Source organism: Myotis yumanensis, unplaced genomic scaffold, assembly GCF_028538775.1.
Source record: "Myotis yumanensis isolate MYYU_CA2020_CCGP unplaced genomic scaffold, mMyoYum1.0.hap1 SCAF_1, whole genome shotgun sequence".
NCBI lineage: Eukaryota > Metazoa > Chordata > Mammalia > Chiroptera > Vespertilionidae > Myotis > Myotis yumanensis.
This window is the reverse complement of record NW_027223752.1, coordinates 211737423-211758446: the sequence shown is the minus strand read 5'-3', so window position 1 is coordinate 211758446 and position 21024 is coordinate 211737423. Positions and strand designations below refer to the sequence as shown.

Here is a 21024-nt window from a genome sequence, read left to right as displayed (position 1 = left end):
TTAATAAGTCTTCAATTCTCCTTTCCTTCAGGAACTACTCATCCTCCACTTTCAGAATGCATGTGACAATACCTACTGACTCAGAGTGCGCCTGTAACCCAAGACTTGCTAAAAAGTGTCTACCTGGCTATGAGGATGGTATCAGGGGTGAGAAATGACTCTTGACCAACCAATAAACCTCAATTGTGAAACTTTAATATGGGATGCACATTTAAGACAGTGTTTCTTGTGAATATCTATATAATTAATTAAGAATGAAGTTCACAGAGGCAGAAGCCAGTTTGACTTGGGTTTCGTTTCATGATAATTAAAGAAGTCTTGACAAAAACTGAACACACAATGATATAATTTACTTTTAAAGAAATGTCAAAGATTCTAAAATTCCCTCAAACAAACCAAACACCGATGATACGATGTCAAAGAAGCTAGATTTCTACCCAGTGATGTCTTCCCTATAGTTTATAGCCTTCATTGCTCCTGAAAAGTGATTACTGCTATTCAAACTAAAAGAGATCTAACCATCCTTTACATATTTCTTGATATGAAAGAGAGAATTGAGTATTAGGTAATAAACACTAATAATAATAGCCAATAATTACACAGCATTAACTATGTGCCAGAATATTTTTAGTTTTCCATTTGCGTATGAATGCATGTATGTGTTTATTTCTTAAACCACCTCACAAAGTAGATACCATAGTCATAATTCTAGTGAGGGGTGAAACTATGGTGCAGAGAGGTTAAGAAACTTGTCAGAAATCACATAATTTGATAGTAGTAAAGCCAAATACTCTGGTTCCGACATATGTGCTTTTAATCATTAAAGACCTTATAGCAAACAAGTCATTTTCTTATTGTAATAGAAACCACTAGCTTGCAATCCATTATTTAGTCAATCCATAATATTAGAACACTGAATTTATTCAGGATGGCAATTTCTCAGAATTTCTGGTTATGACATCAAGTTCAGCTGATGCTATATAAATAGAAATTATTGGGGGGAGGGACTTCTGGGAAAGCTCTTTTGCATTGAACAGAGAGCTGGAAGAGGTCTTTTGCCCTTTTGCTTATCCCTTCCTGTTTTGCGGGTATGAAAGTGACCGTTGGAAACCAGCAGTCTTTTTGGCCCATGAAACAAAACTCCATGCTAAGGCTATCAAAGGAGAAAGAAAGAGAGTGAGTGTCCCATGCCCAAGGTGTTGCCATACCTGTCTTGGACTATCTACTTGTGGACTTCTTTTACATGAAAAAAAAAAAAAAAAAACCCTTATATATTCAAGCCACTATATTTTGGAATCCATGGTATAAACAGTCATATTTAATCATGGAACTAACAAGAAAAATAAATAATCCAAAAATATCCCTTTTGGAGTTTTGATTATTTCAAAATTTATATAAGACTGGCATCTAGGCCCTTTCACAGCCAGGAACTTAGTAGGCAATATAAAGCATTTGACCTCCCTGTACTCGCCTACCAAAGCTATACCCTAAGAGATGTTGGTTATTTTATTTTAGTTTTTAATAGAAAAACATCTCTGTTCCATCTCTGTCCCATAATATTAATACAAAAATAACAGGAAATATTTATCATATATAAATTTATTCACATACTATATTCATATGTTCAAATGTAAGCTGACAGTCTCTTATTCACGTGTTAACTTTTCTGTAAATTTGAAAAGTGTTTGGCTTAACATGTCATTGGTAAGTTCTTTATGGTTATTACTTATTTATATGAAGTTCTGAAGGATGTTACACAACTGAAAGACACAGCAGCCACAATTTCACAAAAGAATCGATATGTTTATGCAAATATGAAGGGAGGTTTGTTCATTGTCAACTTTCTGCTCATTCACAGGAGCCTTGAAAGCACAAAACCTGAAATATTAAGTTAAAAGTTTCCCAAGTGCTTTCTTATGTTACTGGCAACAGAGAGCAGCTACGATCAGCGGTTCTCAACCTGTGGGGCGCAACCCCTTTGGGGGTCGAACCACCCTTTCACAGGGGTCGCCTAAGACCATCCTGCATATCAGATATTTACATTATGATTCATAACAGTAGCAAAATTACAGTTATGAAGTAGCAACGGAAATAATTTTACGGTTGGGGGTCACAACATGAGGAACTGTATTTAAAGGGCCAGAAGGTTGAGAACCACCGAGCTACGTTATAATGAAGGAAGTGGCTTTTGGTTTTTGCTTGAGGATGTATCCCAAGCAGCTAGAACAGTGCTGATAAAAATAGCCATTCAATAAGTATTTGTTAATGCTGAACGAATTGAGCGTGAACACTCAAAAGTCAAAGTAGGCTTTCATCATCGCAAGATACATGGGCAGCCCTTTTGAAGAAATACTTTTGAAATATATCAAGCTGGATCTACAACCATAAAATGAATGCAATATACAAAAAAGGAAAAGATAAAACCCAACACAATGGAGGAAAATCTCTAATATCAAGGGGCACACATTCTAATTTCAGCTCCTCGGCTTACTGTCTTGTTTGCTCTGCTTTCTTATTCTATTCACAGCATGAAGCCAGACCTCAAAGGTTGAGAAATTTGACATCTGTCTCCCAGAGCATATTAATTTCTTAACGGTAATAGTTTTTTTCCTGGGGTGGGTTACTCATCACAGAAAGCCTTGGAGGCAAGAGGAGGGCAGGTGATTCAGTGATCTCTCATGAGCTTGTAAACATGACTGGGAAATTAGAGAGAGAATCTTGGAGAAAATAGAAATGTTGCTTAGGTAACAGCTATCTATCAGTCAGATGATGATATTCAAACTCAAAAGGAGAAAGAAAACAATAAAGAATGGAATATGGTTGTAGAAAAAGCGGAGCTCAGTCAAGCATCTTTCAAGTCCCATTCTAAACAGAAAATAAAATTTGTGTTTATCTTTTATTTGAACACACACACATACACACATACATCACATGGAATTATGTTTATTACAAGCTTACACAGAATAACTTGCAGAGAAAATACTAAGGATAATTTTACCATCTAACAGCCTAAATTTGCATGAAAATGTGACTTTTTGACCCTTAAACTTATACTATAAATAATTTATATAAAAATTTGCACATTTGTCATAGATAAACCTAGCAGCCTTGATGCTAACACATTCTGCTGATTCAAAGTTAAATACTTATTCTTCTATTTACCTCTCCTCTACAGACAGGTAGAGTCCTCTACTTGCTCCTTTTAGCATATTCATCTATGTGCTTCATGCTACAAAATCTCTATTTACCTCAATGGAATTTTATTTTATTTTCCTCACATTGACCAAACCAGTACCTTATTATTTCATTTTGTCTGGCTTGTTATGCATTTACATATAAATTTGGGTCTTTTTGGAATATCAATTCTGTCCTATTCTTTTCTTCTCTGTTTTTAATTATTGTGCTGGTTTGCCATTCATATACTTTCATTTGTAAAAAGTCCATTCAAATTCTTTGTCTATTTTTGAAATCTAGTTTTTGGTCTTTTTGTTGTTGTTGTTGTAAGAGTTCTTTATTTATTCAGGATATAAAATCCTTGTCAGATACATGATTTGAAAAACATTTTCAACCATATGTAAGTTGTCTCTTCACATTGTTGATAAAGTTCTTTGAGGTACAAAATTTTTAATTTAATTAAATGTTTCTTTGTTACTCGTGCTTCTTGTGTCAAATCTAAGAAATCATCGTTGGATTCAAAGTCATAAAGATTTATCCTATGTTTTCTTCTAATAGTTTTATAGTTTTAGATGTCACATGAAGGTTTTGTATCCATTGGAGTGTATTGTTGAATCTGGAGTGGGGTAGGGTTCCAACTTCATTCTTTTGCATATGATGGCCTTCCAACTGTCCCAGCAATATTTGATTAAGAGACCTCTACATCTCCATAGAATGTTCATAGCACCCTTGTTGAAAATCAATTTGCCATATATATTTGAGATTGTTACTGGACTCTTGGTTTTATCCCATTGATCTATATGCCCATGACTATGCCACTATCACACAGTTGATTAAGGTAGATTCATACTAAGTTTTGAAACTGGAAAGTCCACCAACTTTGTTTTAATTTATTAATATTGTCAGGGGAGGAGGAGGAATAGAGGCATCTGAAATAGTGTCAACAATAAAAAATAAAAATTAAAAGTCATTTTGTTTTGGTTATTTAGAGCCCCCTTGCAGTTGGATATGAATTTGAGGATCACCTTTTGCCCTTTGTGTAAAAAAAGTCATTTTTGACTTTTGATAGTTATTGTATTGAATTTTATATCACTTTGAGGACTATTCTCATCTTAACAGTATTGTCTACAAATCCAAAACCATGGGATATCTTACCTTTAACTAGGTCTTCTTTAATTTCTTTCAGCAAAGTTTTATAGTTTTAAGTGAACAGGTCTTTCAGCTACTTGCTTAAATTTATTCCTAGGTATTTTATTATTTTGGATGCTATTGTAAATGGGGTTATTTTCTTAATTTCCTTTTGAATTATTCATTGTTGAGAATCAAACTGATTTTTTGCATTTATAATAAGAATAGCTAACAAGTATATAGAATATATTAAATACCAAGATTATTCTAAGAGTTTTACACATGTCTATCTTCTCAAAACACTATCTATGGTGGTTTCCTATAGCCTACAAGATAAAGATAACTTGTATTGACATGACTTACACACTTTCTTATACACTTCTATCTGTATGTATCTCCATGGACACTGAAACAACTCACGGTCACCAAACACACTATGTTCTTTCACTCCTTGATGTCATGTCATTACACAATCTATCATTTCTGGCTTAGGATTCTTGCCCCAGCTCATCTGTCTGGGAATCTCCTACTCTTCCTTCAAGATTTAGCTCAAATGTTATCTCAGCTACTGACTCAATTCTCCTAGATCTATGCTGCTGTTTTCTGTAACAATTTGCACATGCCTCTTTTATAGTGCCTTCTTCACCTTGCCATGCCATCATCTTTTCAGCTTATTTACTTGCCCTTCACTCTAGGGCCTGGTGCAGTATCTGGCACAGCAGATCCTCGGTGAAACTTTTGTAAATGACTGAGTGATCCAAATACAGAAAAGTAATTTATCCTATCACAAAATGTGCTCAGCCTAGCTCATATATCCGAAGAGCAGTCACCAAATTTTCCTGCTTGGTTTAAATGAAGAAAATTACATTTGAACCGGAGCTCTCTTGATCTGCAGCCAAAGGCTCTACCAATGAGCTATCATCAGAGGCACCAACGAGAGAGGCAGCCACTATCATACGAGGCAGCCAGCATCACAAGAGGAAGACACTATTTGACAGGCAGCTTCTGTGGGGAGAGGTAGCCTCTATCATGAATGGCAGCAACCCCGCCCAGCACTGTCTCTAGAGGAGCTATTATCACCAGAAGCAACGACTCAGCTGGGAATTATTGGAGAGGCAGCCACAGGGGCCTGACTGCCACAGGCATCTACTAGTGCATGGCGATTTCCACGATAAGTCTAATAATAAGGGGGGAAATACTTTATGGTCTGGAATGGAAAGAGCCTTAATGAGTTTATTGTTTGTTTTGTTCATTAGATCTCATGCATGAGTGGGGTCCTGGGGGTCTTGTCTCTCTCTTGCTGGCTTATTGCTCTTGGCGTGGTGCTCTCCAGACCCATCCATGCTGTTGTAGGTGGTGGGATTTCTTTCTTTTGTACCTCCGAGTTGTGATCCATTGTGTAAATTTACCTAATTGGTTTTTAAGCTAATTTGCATTTACTTATGTTATATTTATGCATAGTAAAGTCTGTGAGAAAACACCAATACAAAAGTTTCCCTAAAATCTGGAGGTGTTGGAAGCAGATCATAGACATCTGATCCAACCAGTAGAGGCCAAGGAGACCCCTGGCCAGCCTGTCCCTGACAAGTGGGCACCAAACCTGTATGGGACCGAGGACGGGAGGGGGAGAAGAGGGGTGTTGGCACAGTGGTTGAACGTCTACCTATGAACCAGGAGATTATAGTTCTATTCCTGGTCAGGTATCGGCTTGATGCCCAGTTTGGGGTTTGCAGGAGGCAGCCAATCAATGATTTTCTCTCATCATTGATGTTTCTATCTCCCTCTCCCTTCCTCTCTGAAATCAATAAAAATGTATTAAAAAAAAAAACAACAAAAAACCCGTATGGGAATTGCTGCAGAGATGGCAGCCTGCTACCCACCCATGCCTCCCCTCACACACCCAGCCCACTCTGGGTAGAGAAAGGCCTGTTATTAGAAGGATCTTTATTTTATTGAGGCCAGAACATCATTCCCTAAAATTATGTTCTTCGGTCCATGATTTGCCTCAGCTGGTCCTTAGTTGGCCAGGAATTAGTCCCTGATGGACCTAAAAACCCAATTGGGTGATTTTCGTGATGAAAGCATAGAATGACTATGCTATTTAAGAAGAGAGTCTTAATGAGACTCAGTGGGGATGAGGTGGGGCAGTGGATGATGGCATCAGCTCTGGCAGGAGCGCTGGGGAGCCAGCAAGCAGCAGAAGAAATTGAACCTCAAGACAAAAAAGCTTACAATGAACCATCCTGCTTTCTCTGCATCTCTCCTGCCCTGGCATCTAGTGCATCAGAAGGGAGTGCTAGGCTAAAAGTTAGGAAATTTAGATCTGGGTCCCAGCATAACCTTACTTGGGAAGGTCATTTAAGCTCTCCTCAACACAGTTTGCTCATCTGTAATATTGGTTAATTATGCCTAGTCTTTCAGGCAACATAACCTATCTCTGCTTTTACTTTACTTTTTGGCCTTTAGTTTTCTTTGCATCATGTAAAGCTGTATTTACAATCTCTTGTTTATACATTTTAAGGTATCTCACATCTTTTTGGAAATATGGTGTGGACTAAATATAAACATACATAAAAAGTTTTTAAAGAATATTAAATATGCAAGTAAACACACTAAAGTAGTATATGAGATGAGTCTCTTTCTCTCTTTCACTCTCTAACTTAAAGTCCTAAGATCATCTTTGTTTATCTAAAAACAAACAAAAAAATAAACATAGAAAGTCTATAAATGTGGTACTGTTCTTCTCTAAGTTAAAACTTCTAACAATATTCTCTTTATACTAACATAGAGACAAATGTTGAGAAGCAAAATGATTCAACAGAAAGTAGATTGAATGTACTTCCAGAAGATTTGAGTACTATTCATATTCCTTACTAGAGGCCCAATGCACAAAATTCGTGCAAGAGTAGGCCTTCCTTCCTCCGGTTGCCAGCACCAGCGTCCCCCTGGCACCCAGGACCCAGGCTTCCCTCCCAGCCCTGGCTTTGTCCAGTAGGTCGTCTGGAAGGACATACGGAAAGATGTTTGGTCTAATTAGCATATTATGGTTTTATTATTATAGATGAGCACCAAGGACTCTGTAATTTACCTTCTGAGCCTCAGTTTCCTCATCTGTAACATGAAGCAAATACCCCCTTCCCCACACACTACAAACTATTGGTGTGAGTACCAAGAGAGAGAATGCTTTTGAAAGTACGCAATGAAATATAATGTGCTGTACAGCGAAGCATGTAGTTATTCACTCACCAAATACTGTCCTTGCAGGCACAGATTCTCTGTTAAGCCAGAATGACACTTGGGAGAGAATGACAGTCATGATGCAAGGCAGATATGTCTGAATCACAAAATACCCAATTTTTCTTTTCAAGTGGAAATGAGCTGTCATTACGGTATATTCACCTAGAAAAATAAGGTAAGAAGTTTAAGGAACTGGAATAGGCAATAGTTCACACATTTTGGAAATGGAAATGGAACAGATTAGAGAAAGAACAGTCTCTGATTTGAAAAAAAAGCCTTTATCACATATATGACATGAGAAGTTTATAATTTTTAAATGCCTCCTTAGCTCAGCAAGAGTATTTAAAAGAGGATTTTAATATTACCAAGAAACTTGCTCGGCATGTCTATGGTATGGCATTTTTTTTTCTCTCTCTAGGTCATACTTATTGACCAAAGGAGTACAGGATTAATAAATGCTCTCAGGCCCCTCATCCCCACTGGTACCAACCTCAACTTCAGGTCTCTCTGGTTTTTTAAAAGATGGATCACTAGCCACATCTCCAAGGCTGATCGATCATCTGGCCCAGATTTCCCACTGCTGACCCTGTCACCAATTCTGATTTTCTCAATGTTGTATCTCTGCTCTCTACAGTCAGTTCTATCCCATCCTCACTGCCTTCCTTCCTGCTCCCTGGCTTGACATCTGCTGGATGTAAGCTTATTAAGCCACACAGCTGCCTTTTCCTAGAGGAGAGTGGCCTTTAGAAAGCACATCAGCTTTCTCACATAGGCCAACAGTAGTGATCTGTAATCAAGAGTTGAAATATCTAAAATAAAGGGAAAGGAATTGGAACACTAAGGGAGCGGTAACGCTATTTGAAGGTAAAATTGACTTGACTGAGAAGATACATACTTCTTTAATATGAAATATATTTTAGACTAGTGTTTCTCAAACTTTAATGCACACCTAGGGAATCTCCTTGGAATCTTGTTAAAGTAGAGATCCTAAATTTATAAGGGGTCAAACCTGAGATTCTGAATTTCTAAAAAAAAAACCCAAAAAACCCATGCACAATCTATAATGCTAGCTCTTGGACCTCAAGAACAAAAGGTTTTAATCAGACTGGGTCATTTCCAATTACTTTAACCCATTAATTTTCTTAACTACAGTAACTTTTCTTTAGACTCATTTTACTAACCTGTACTGGATTTAATTGTCTCCTTCCCAATTGATTGGCCCAACAGGTCATACTGATTTAACCTGGAGCCATCAGGAGCAACTTGAACTGAATCAGATGCATTGTAAGTCCAAATATAAGTGACCTCTGAGGTTGTATATGCATCTGTAGGAGATCAGAAAAAAGATCTGTTTTATCATTTTAGTAAGAACCATCAGTAAAGTGCAACATCAAAAGTTGTATACTTCATAGAATAATTGTTGACTAAAATAAATCATTGTTGATATTTTCAGATCATATTTTTTAGGGTAAAACGTGCCTTTGAAATTTACAGCTTCAATATGAAGGATGTGAAGCAAATAAAGAGAGACAAACAAGATCATGAGACAATTTTCTTTGCAACCACTTTGAGAGGTAAAGACCACATTTATCTTTAGAGTCTGCAAAAATCAGTGGGCCTTGAGATAATAAAAACATCTCCCATATTCTCAAGGTGGTAGAAGTCACTGTGGTAAACAGATTATGAATGTCATGGCTCAGGTAATTAGTTTAGAAATAACACTCACTCATGAAATGACAATCATAATCCAAAATAATATTGCTTTCTAGACATAAATTAATTTCATTAAAAATTAAATGACAGCTATCATACATGATACAATGCATTTCATTAGAAAGATGAGGACTGATTATTGCAAAACATGTAAAATAAATGAGAATGATATAATTTCCTCAAGTTGTAAATGCTTTTTAAAACATTTTCATTTTATTATTTTATTTTATTGATTTTTTTTTTTACAGAGAGGAAGGGAGAGGGATAGAGAGTTAGAAACATTGATGAGAGAGAAACATTGATCAGCTGCCTCCTGCACAACCCCTACTGGGGATGTGCCCGGAACCAAAGTACATGTCCTTGACTGGAATTGAACCTGGGACTCTTCAGTCCGTAGGCTGATGCTCTATCCACTGAGCCAAACCGTTTAGGGCAACATTTTCATTTTAAAATTAATTTATACACCCAGATCTCACTGGACTCTACTTTCATTGCCTTCCAGGTAAGTTATGTATTGGTAAGAAAAGACTAAAGACATACAGACCAGGTATAATTTCCTGTTTTATTTGGTCAAGAAAGAATTTAGCACAAGTGAGATGACTCTAGAACCGGAGGGCAGGCAGCATGCTTTACCTTAGCTGTCCTATGACCCTGGCATTTCCTTTGCTCCTGTATGTCCTGGTGGGGGAGCAGCTGAGCTCTCTATGCAGGCAGTCTCTCCACAATTGAATAAACAGATAACTCTTGCTCCTCTACTGACCTTGTGAAGAAATTCTATGCACTTTTGCTCATGAGAATGTTTTGAAATATTAGTCACCTCTGGTATTTGAGCAAAACTCAGTGCCATGGTCACATTCTCAATTAACAGAGAGAAAGGACCAGTTGTTTCAATTGCTTCTAGACCTGAGCAAAACTCACCACCCTGCTCACATCCTCAATGAAGGGAGAGAAAGGACCAGCTGTCTCTGCCAACATCTCTGTCTCTAACTATCCAGGATGTGGTGGTCCTCACATTGATCCAAAGTTTGGGATCATAAATCCATTCGCAATTAAACTTCAGTAACAGTAAAAAGAATATAAGTTTGAATCTATCTCTGTGTGGTCTTTTAATAGTTTTCTGAATGTCGCTACTAAATGTTAATATCTGTTAAACACTGATTTCATTGTACATGTATTCATCTACATTCACAATAAATCATATTACGTAATTTTTAAAATAGGATTTTATATATCTATATATATCTTTATGTATAAGTATATTTAATAGTAGAGATATATTTATAGAGTTTACATATGAATAAATTCTACTTATTTTAAGGTTCAATTTTTTTTAAATTTTAAATATTTCACCACTGATGACTGCTAAGATTAGATAAGTAACATCAGTAATGTGGATAACTAGCAGTTCATTTGCAAATTATCAAGTAGCTTGTTTTGTTCTCTCATGAATATATATATCATGGCCCTGTTTTCAATAAAATTCAAATGTCACATAATTTAATTATTCAAAGACACATCACTTGTACTACTTTATATTAGAAAGCCTTACAATACTCAAATAGTTGTGAGTCTTAATAAATTATAAACTTTTTTTAAAGTAATTGCAACTTTGCTTTTGAGTCTGATGCTACTCTTAAATATAAATAAGAGGAAATGAAACCCTAGTGAGACATAGGTGGGCAGGGACTCTATCTGATTCACATTTATACTTTCAGCACTTGGTACCATGCCTGACACACACAAAAGTTTTCAATTCATTCTTGCCAGATTAATGAATATGCTCATAATGTTTTGATTGTTATTTATTATTAAATATAAAAATCTGGATAGGAACACAAGAATCTGTTAAAGAAAATGACTGATCCTTCCCATGTCTTCTATTTAATTAGTGGTATAGGACTATGTGGGTGTTTTTTTTGTTGTTGTTTTTAATTTTAGTCTGGAGACAGAAGACATAGCAGAAAGTTGTGCAGTGAGGAATAGAGGCACTCTCTGGTACACTAACAAACATCTAAACCAGGAGGCCATAGCAACGTTTCTCAGGAAACTAGAAAAAGAGATAAAGACAATTTATATTACAAATTTCATTATAAATTCCTTCCCTAAATTTTCTTTAAATAATTTTATTTAATTCTGTTAAATAACTCATTTTTAGTGCTACTGTATATCTAACATCACATGCATACTAATTCTTAGTAGTTGGTAACCAACAAAATCCCAAGATAGTCTTTAGTTAATTTTTGTGCAAAAAGACAACTTTCCATTTATTTGGGGCTAATGCACAGAATACACTGAGATGCCCATTCAGGGAGGGCATCTATAACAATATGAGGCAATAGGGAGAAAAACTGAATTCAAAAGTACAAACTTATAGAAAAGATGCTTCTTTTACTTCAGAACAATGATCACGTTCCAGAAAGCCCATCATTTTGGGGGAAAACAAAGGGGCTTTGGAACAAGACAGGCAAAGGGCATGACTTGTTTCTGCCATATTTGTTGTGCCAACATCTTACGGTTCGGGTTGGCCTGTGTGTCTATGTCCACATTCTGGTGTTCATTCCTTTAACATTTATGCATCAAGTGCCTACCATTGGCAAGGATAAATAAAAGACTATTTACTGTGTCAAAAATAAACATGAAGAAAACTACCTAGGAACAATTAAACAGAGAATGCCTAACAACAAACTCTATGTTTTGCCCATATCGCTTCTAGATACAGACAACCATATTCTCAAGCACGCACTCGTCCACTACTCTGTAGAAACACTGCTAAGAGTTTGTTATTTTCACTTAAAATAATTTCAGGTGTATTTATGTCATAGTCAGAATGGTAACATCACCTCAGTTATATTTGGTGTCTTACTAGCTCTTACTTGTCCACTGAAAATGCCTTTCCTTCTTCCAGAATTACTGCATCGTGACTAAACCCTTTCTTTGGTATCAAGGCTTTTGAAAATGTTCTCTTTAATGCCACTTATGCAATGCAAATGAGTTTTCCTCCACCGCATCTGCTGAGTTTTTTCAACATCATATTTACGTTGTGTAACATGATTGACTATCTTAAATAATTTTGGGAAAAATGCCAGGATTGAAGTGGTGGTTTCCATGACAATAAAGGAAGGCTTTGTAGTTAAACAAAGAAGAGATTCTCAAAGAAAATTGAGAGCTGACACTTTTTGTAGGAATGGACAGAAAAAAAACAAAATTGAACTTATTCCACAAAACTATGGTCATCAAAATAATTAGAAGCTTTGTCATTCATACATGCCATCATTCTTCCCTTTTCTTGGTACAGTCTGTGGGGAGAAGGCAACTGCTCAGTCAGAAATATTTTTAATCATGTTAGAGAACTGCATTTCTATTCACGAGGAGGAAAAGTCAAAAGCTAACCTGGATGGGCAAAGATAGGGGTGCCAGAAAGAGCAAAATTTCTGAAAAGGTCATGCAATGGGACACATTCACACAGAGAGAGGTTCTTTAGTAGTGTCCATGAATTGATCTTGAACCTGCCTTGAATGCCTCGTGGGCCTAGGGAGATGACTTGACCTTCCCTCTTTTCAATTATTCCGGGAGAGCAAATGCTTCTGCTTGACATACAAGCTATCACCTCAGTGACCTAAAGAAGGTCAAATGCACAGAGCCATTTCTGAAATATTCTATGTACACAGAAGGAGCCTGCATGTAGCAATCCAGTGACAGCATCTCCTTCAAATTTATTTTAAGAAAATAAGAAAAAAAACACACTTTCCATTAGTTAGAAAGCAGAAAGATAATTGCATAGATCCAACATCTGTGCCTGCCATTTGCAACAGGCTGTTAACTACTTTAATAAACAATAGAATCTATCCCTTAGAATTCATTCTTAGTTGACAAAAATGAAACATTCAGTTTGCATTTACAGGGACTTTGAGCATTTTTTCATATGTCTCTTGGCCTTCTTTATGTCCATTTTGGACAAGTGTCTATTTAGGTCCTTTGCCCATTCTTTATTGGATTGTTTGTCTTCCTTTTGTTAAGTTGTATGAGTTCCTTATACATTTTGGAAATGAACCCCTTATCAGATGTATCATTGGCAAATATGTTCTCTCATGCAGTAGGCTCCCTTTTCATTTTGTTGATGGTTTCTTTTACTGTGCAGGAGCATTTTATAATGATGCTGCATTTTTTATGTGCTAATATTTGGCAAATAAGGTAAATGACATAGTCCTGATCTCCAAGGAGCCCCTAACCTAGCTTACACACTTAGGCAAACATATAATTTTTTATTAGCAATAATGTAAATGATAATGAAACACCATGATTCAAATATAATGATATTTGGGAGTACAATAGGGTTAGCCAATTCTGTGATGGAAATCAGCATGCCTTTTAATTCTGCATCCTACCTGGCAAGTATTAAGCATTGCATAATATGAGAAGAAACTATAACATTAAGCAGTGTTGCTGACCATCCTTGCTATTTTTTACCCAAAAAATGTAACTCCAATCCCATACTTACAGCTGCCAAATTTCAGAGGGCATGAATGAGCATCCATTGGAAAATCCTCCAAATGCATTGGACATTCAGCTTGAACTGTAAGCCTAAAAGTCAAAATCCCACTCTTTGTTTAAATAAGTTGGCAAGTCAGGATAAATCACTCCTTACTGTTGTCAACAAAATTAATGATGAGGTAGGACTTTCATTATAGCATCTTTGGTTAATTAACATTGAAACCTGATTCTGTTCTATCACATTTAGATGATCTGGCAGAAGACATTAGCCAAATACAAAATCTGAGCTCAAGTAACAATATTTACTTACAAATATACTTAACCATTTTTTAGTCTGTGATTTGTTAAAAAGTAAAGAAGTTATATATGCATTTTGAAGGGCTATTTTCCCATTAGCCTCACCATTCCTATTTGAAATATTAGAGAAAAACTGAAAAAATATCTATAATGAAAACAATGTAATTTTCTTCCCCATCATCTCATCAACAACCATATAACAAAATTGATATAAGAATTTAATATTGGCTCACAGGAACTTCCCTCAAGATTACATAAACTTTGAATCAGTATTATATTTAGACTCATGAATATAAATATAGAAATAGATACAGATGCACATATAGATGTATCTCCTAAAAATAGCTTGTTGAGACTAGACTGTTGGCTAAATTATGAATGTTATATATAATTTTTTTCTGTATCTTCATCACAATAAAGAGTAATCAGCATATTTATAATAAAGTTATTCAGTACTCCATGGCACACAAAGGTAAAGCAGATAAAACATTAACTAAATCAAACATACAGAAAAATCTCTTATAATGAGCAAAATAAATGTGATCAACAATTTAATTATAGATTAAATACTTCTAAGAGAGTATTTAAGAATAACACCAGGCAATATTTCCAAAACTATGTGTGTTCTCTTTCTATATTTTGTTTAAACCCCAGATTTCCAATTATTGTTTGATCCATAGGAATGATCAAAGTGTGTAAAAATCTCAGGAGTACTACCTCTGTTTTTCAAGACTTTAGAGAAAAAGGCGGAAATAACAGAAAACATTTTCATTTAGGCAATGGTCATTTTGTAATGAGCCCGAAAGCTTTTTCTTTAAAGATTAGGACTGAATGAATGCCCCTTCTCAAATAATTTTTCACAATTGAAATCTACCACTTAACATTTCATATGAAATAATAAATACACCAAATGCCTGTAAGACACATCTGTCTATGGGTAATGCTGATGAAAGTCATCCATGCTTCAGAGACTTTATTAAACATTTAATTTTAGAATATACATCATTTTATTAGATTTGTGATGACTTTCTTTTTTACATAATACCAACATTTTAAAAGATGAATTCATGGGAATAGTTAAAATGGAATAATAGTGTCAACACCTGTATATTTCTTTAGCTAATTTTTTAAAGGTTGAATCAGTGAAATTGATGTTACATGACACGTATTGATTTACAAAATGGCAATTTCATATGGTTCCATCTAAGACATATGTTTAAGGTATCCAATTTACTTCAAAGCTTTGGTAAATAAAAACTGATGTTAAAAATATGTTTTCTTTAAAATAACTTCATAAGGAGAAACAAAATATTAAATGAAGTAAAAGCTTGCTTAAAAATCACTTAACTTTTTTGATGGGCTATCTAATAAGATATTAAAAATAAAATTACATGCTGGTATAAAGAAAAATTGAAGTCATGCTATTAAACTGTACTTCATTAAAATGAAGTGTGAAAGATAAAGAGCCAAAAATTAATCCTTAATAGTAAAGGCAATTCTTAAAATTTTAAACACTAAAATGAGAATCGAACTCATAACTATCATTCCATGTTTATTTTTTAATGTGCATGCAATTACAAAGTATATTATAACTACTACAATAATCTGTTATGACAATGTTCGACTTGTACTAATGTTGACCTTGATAACCAGGTTAGCCAGTTTTTTAATACATGAATTACTCAGTATTTAAAGGCATCATAGAAAACCTACAAACATACCTCATTGTGTACAGCAGTGTCCCATCGTCCTGGATTCTAAGAAGTTTATTGGGCATTGTCATGTTATGAGCTACTGATTTTTTCCCATTGTGAAAGAAGGTGTCTGGAGTCCAGATTTTGCTAGCCATTAAATTGTTAAGTCGAAGGATATTCATAGGACCTTTAAATTTTAACCTTTCATCTTTCCACTTTTGTCGGAAGAATACATCTATTGTATACTCCTGAAATATAAAATAACATTCTTAGGGAAACAATAAATGTAGATACAAGGACTACAAAACTCCAACCAATAATATAGTTTCAAAAGAGAGAAAGATACATTGATAGAAGTAAATTTTGAATCAGAAAGATAATTCCTTTCTGGGACAAAGTATTTGTACTTACACAATTAACTACATTTTATTATGGAGATAATAAATAAATATACTTCATCTAGTCTTTTCAGTTGAACAAGGTCTCAGTTCAAACTGCTTTACTTCACCCTGTAATTTAGAACTACTTGGAGAGGGGGCAAGCTTGGGGCAGGGTCTGGGTGGATTGCTTTGTCATTTATCTTAAGGAAGAAATAGCAGGGAGCCTTCTCCATAACAAAAAAAAAAAAAAAAAAAAAAAAAGAAACAAGTATTAAACGCACTGTCAGATCTGTGTGAGTCATCATCTCTGTTGCCAAAGAACCGGTAGAATATCTTATTTTATAAAATACTAAAATAAATGGTGAGATATCATATTGTTAGCAAGAATGCATTAGGGGATAACGATTTTAACAAAGTTTATTTTATGAAATCAGTTGTAATAAAAAGACTTTGAAAGTTATTAGTTATTGCATTTGGTAAGTTACATATTTGTATGTAAATACAAATAATTTACAATTAAACTCCTTCAGGTTGAAATGTAATATTAATTATTCATACAGATCAGTTTGTGATCCATTCCTTTATTATCATTCTCCAGCATTTTTTTTAGCTGAATCTCTCTCTCTCTCTCTCTCTCTCACTGCCTCTCTCCCTCTTCCTTCTTCCCTTCTTGCCTTTCACTTTCTATCTCTGTCTTTCTCAGCATAATATAATGTACACATTTTAGATGAGATACACAATTCACAATTGTGATTAATACTGACAATCTATTGGATGTTCACATTTCTGTCATTATTACCAACGTAATGTATGTTTTTGCGAATACTCACATGATAAATAATTAAAATTTTCAATTACACATTTGAGATTGGAAATTCAATAACTGTCCTTTGACCACAATGTCACAGTTATCACATAGAAGAAAATAAATGCTTCAGCAATTGGCAATTTCACTCAAGTACGACTGTGTGTGTAAAAAAAGGCAGATTAGCCACGGCCAGTGTGGCTCAGTTGGTTGCTGTGCAATGAAAGGTCATAAGTATGATTCCCGGTCAGGGCACATACCCTGGTTGCAGGTTCAGTCCCCCATTGGGGTGTGTATAGGAGACTCAATAAAAACATAGTTTAAAAAGGACAGATTAAAAAGGTCAAATACTTATGAAAATATCAAATCATTTGTGCACATCTTGATCAAGCAAATGAAAGGAAATGATTCCCAGCAATCCCTCAACAATGGACTGGATGGAGATAATAAGTATGAGCCATGGGTAATGGCATATGAATAGGTCATGAAAGTGGCTCTGGGCTGTGCTCCTAATTCTTAGGAGGAAAATTCATAATCGAACCACCCTCACTCTCCATGATTTAGTCATTGTGTTAAAGGTTTAATTCCGTTAGATGAAATTCAATTAATAACAACAAAAAACTAGATTAAGAAATGAGTCCTTGGGTATGATAAGTTTTTACACAGGTGTTTCTTTCCAACTGTGGTTCCCTAAAGTTAAACTGAATGTGAATCCCTATGACATTTATTTTTCCAGGTAAATAATGTATTTAACATCTTCTTATAAAATTTCCAATTCCATTTTTCCACTTCTGTAAAATGATGGTATGTTTTATCGGTTTTAGAACTCACGACTATAGCAATCATCTCCTACAGACATACCACATAAGAAACACATAAGTTTTCCAAACAGTAAATTTTAGGCGATCTTTTTTTAAAAAAATTCAAGAACATCATTTTTGTTCCTGTTTTGTTGTTATATTTTTATTGATTTCAGAGAGGAAAGGAAAGGGAGAGATAAAAACATCAATGATGAAAGATAATCATTGATAGGCTGCCTCTGGGGATCCAGCCCATAACCCGGTCATCCCCAGGCATGTGCCCTGACTGGGAATCAAACCTTGACCTCCTGGTTCACAGATCGATGCTCAACCACTGAGACTCGCCAGCCGGGCAACACCATTTGTTTCTGAGCATTCACAGTGAACGAAGTTGAAGCATGTCAACATATCCAGTTTGCTCTGAGCCTTTTTCTCCCACTTTCACCAGGCACATTCATGCTGTTCTCTAGATAATTCTAATGATCCTCACACTTTACCACTCCTCAAATAGAGCAAATTTCTTATCTTCCCAAACCAAGAGCTTTACTCACAACCACACTCCCGGTCCCTTGAATGCCTGGAAATACATGGACAGGTCTCTAGCTATCTTTATTACTCATAAAGCATTTCATTATGGCAAGATTATACATTTGTTCCTCTGCTTCCCAACTGGAATGCAAATTGTCAAGAAAGGGGCCATGGCTTTCATTTGTATATTATTTTACTTTGTCTTCCGACATACAAGAGAGTATAAAGAATATTACAAATACCTTTTAACCATCAGCAGCAGAAATGTCATCCCAGATGTTATTGAAGCCTTCCCTCTCCTGTTTATTTCATCTCAATCACACTGCCTTAGTCTCTAAGAAAATCATTTTCTTGAATTTAGGGTGTATCGCACCCATACATGTACTTACCCATTTACCATGCACATCTATGTATCATGTGTCACATTTTTAACGTTTACAGAAATGGGACCATACTGTGTATATTTTTCTGACACTCGCTTTTTTCAATTACATAGTTGAGATTTATTCATGCCAATACATCTCATCATACTTTCATTTTCACTGCTACATAGGAAATTTCACAATATTCTATTGTAAGAATATTTCACAATATTCATTTTACTCCTTGCTCTTAAATATTTTTCGATTTCTAGCTTGTCACTATTATAAGCGATACTGCTATAAAAATTGTTACACCATGATTTTAGTACAAAAGTGTAACAGTTAGTCTAGAGCAGAGGTCAGCAAACTTTTTCAATAATGGCACAGAGAGTAACCGTTTTAGGCTTTGCAGCCATATGGTCAGTTTCACAACTATTCCATTCTGCTCTTGTGTGAAAGTCCCCACAGGGAACACGTAAATGGGTGAGAGTGGTATGTTCCCACACATCTTTGTTCGCAAGAATAGGCAGCTGACAGGATTTGGCCCATGGGCCAGAGTATGCCCACTACTGCTCTAGAGTAAATTATAAGTTGGGTTACTGGGATGTATTGCATGTGCATCTTCAAAATAACAAGATATAGTCAAATTTAAATCCTAAGAAGTGTATACGTGTATATACCCACTAGCAATGTATAAACTTTCTTGATTCTTTACAACTTGGGGTAAAGAGAATACTTCATTTTAGCCATGATGCTTGGTGTGAAATGCTTCATAGTGCTACCATTTGGATTTCCCTGTTAACTAGTGAAATTTAACAAATTTTTATGTTTATTAAATACTCTAGTTTTCTCTTATGGATTTTCTGTTCATTTCATTTACTCAGTTTTCTTAAGGTTGCCTTTTTCTTATTGAGTTACAGAAATTCTTTATATTTTTTAGATAGGAGTATTTTTTTTTAAACACAGACTCAATAAGAATACTAATCAAGATCATAAGCTATACAATATATCATAATTACAGCAGTGGGCAAAAGTCGGTTAAATTGCCTGCCATCATTACTTAAAAGATGAATCATAAGAATACAAAATAATAACAAGAATAATAATAACACAAATAATTAATAGAATAACAATACAAGAATAAACTGTGTTGTAAGTATTCATAACTATAAACCTACTTTTGCCAAGTACTTAAATCCCTGTATGTTTCTTATAAAAATGTAAAAGTTCTGCTTTTAATATTTAGGTCCTGGAACTATTCTGCATCATATGAAATAAAAATCCAACCTTTTTATTCTAATGGGAAAAACAATTTTCTATTAAGCCATCCATCTTTCCCCACAGATCTCATGTATCTAGTGTCAATATAGGTATGAATCTGTTTTTCCCCCCTATCATTTGTTTATCTCTGCATTGGTTCCAAAGTCATGATTACTATCACTATATCATAATTATAATTAATAATATTTTAATTATAGTTCAATCAATTTTTATTATGATTTTGATTTTTTATTTTCTTTATGTAGGAGATATTGTAAAGTGTGTTTTTATATTTTCAAACGTATTGCTTTACTTACTTATATTTTTATCAATGATGTTTAATTGTATTGCATTTGTAATAAGGGACTATGCTCTGAAGATACCAATTCATTCCAGAGTTTTTTTAGTATCTTGAGATTTCTTGTTGAATCTGACCATCTCCATTCTTTAATGGTAATTCTGTCTATTTACACTTAATGTGATTACTAATATATTGAACATATGTTCACATTATATAATTTTTATCAGGGACAATTAAAATAGTGAAGATACAAGGAATAATTTATATGCATGTTTTATGATTAACTAATGAAAATAAACCAGAAACAAACTCTAGAAAATTGAGGAGGAACCATAAACACACACACACACACACAAGGAAAAGAAGGAGAGAAAAAAAAAATTAAGAAGCATATAAAGATCAATAGTGTCAAATAATGCTGAAATATCTTGAAAGCTTTGTAGAAAGAGTTCAAAAGCTAGAATACAATGGATTGAGGAGTGGACAGAGGGTATAATGGGGAAAAAGTACTCTCACCCAATCCTGAATTTGTAAATGCCATTACGGGAAATCAATGTTTCACTTGTAATATCTAGAGATTACCTAATATCATTCTTTAGCTACTTCCAAGCAAAAAACCACCTAAAATGCAGGAGCTTAAAATAGCAATCAGTTATTATTAGCTCAGAAGTATGAGACTAGGGATCAGTGGACCTCACCTGGCTCAGATGATCTCAGATGTTCTTACTCCTGCATCTGAGGATGAGCTGGCCACTGGCTGATCTGGACTCACATCCTTGTAGGGACACTGGGGCAACTCAGGTCTGCTCCAGGTGTCCTGTCCTCCTTCGGGGACCACTGGGCTACCTAGAGCT

At 35.0% G+C, this 21024-nt stretch overlaps 1 protein-coding gene across 2 annotated transcripts in view; it reads right to left on the bottom strand.

Moving 5' to 3' along the window:
- Positions 1–21024, bottom strand: part of GABRA2 (gamma-aminobutyric acid type A receptor subunit alpha2) — a 116523-nt gene that overhangs the window by 37314 nt on the left and 58185 nt on the right. For both annotated transcript variants that reach the window (XM_070397149.1, XM_070397157.1), the window contains exons 5-8: positions 15762–15982; positions 13751–13833; positions 8721–8864; positions 7549–7701 (exon numbers count right to left, since the gene is read on the bottom strand). In XM_070397149.1, coding sequence (XP_070253250.1) covers positions 7549–7701; positions 8721–8864; positions 13751–13833; positions 15762–15982 — 601 coding nt within the window. The remainder of the gene's footprint in view (positions 1–7548; positions 7702–8720; positions 8865–13750; positions 13834–15761; positions 15983–21024) is intronic.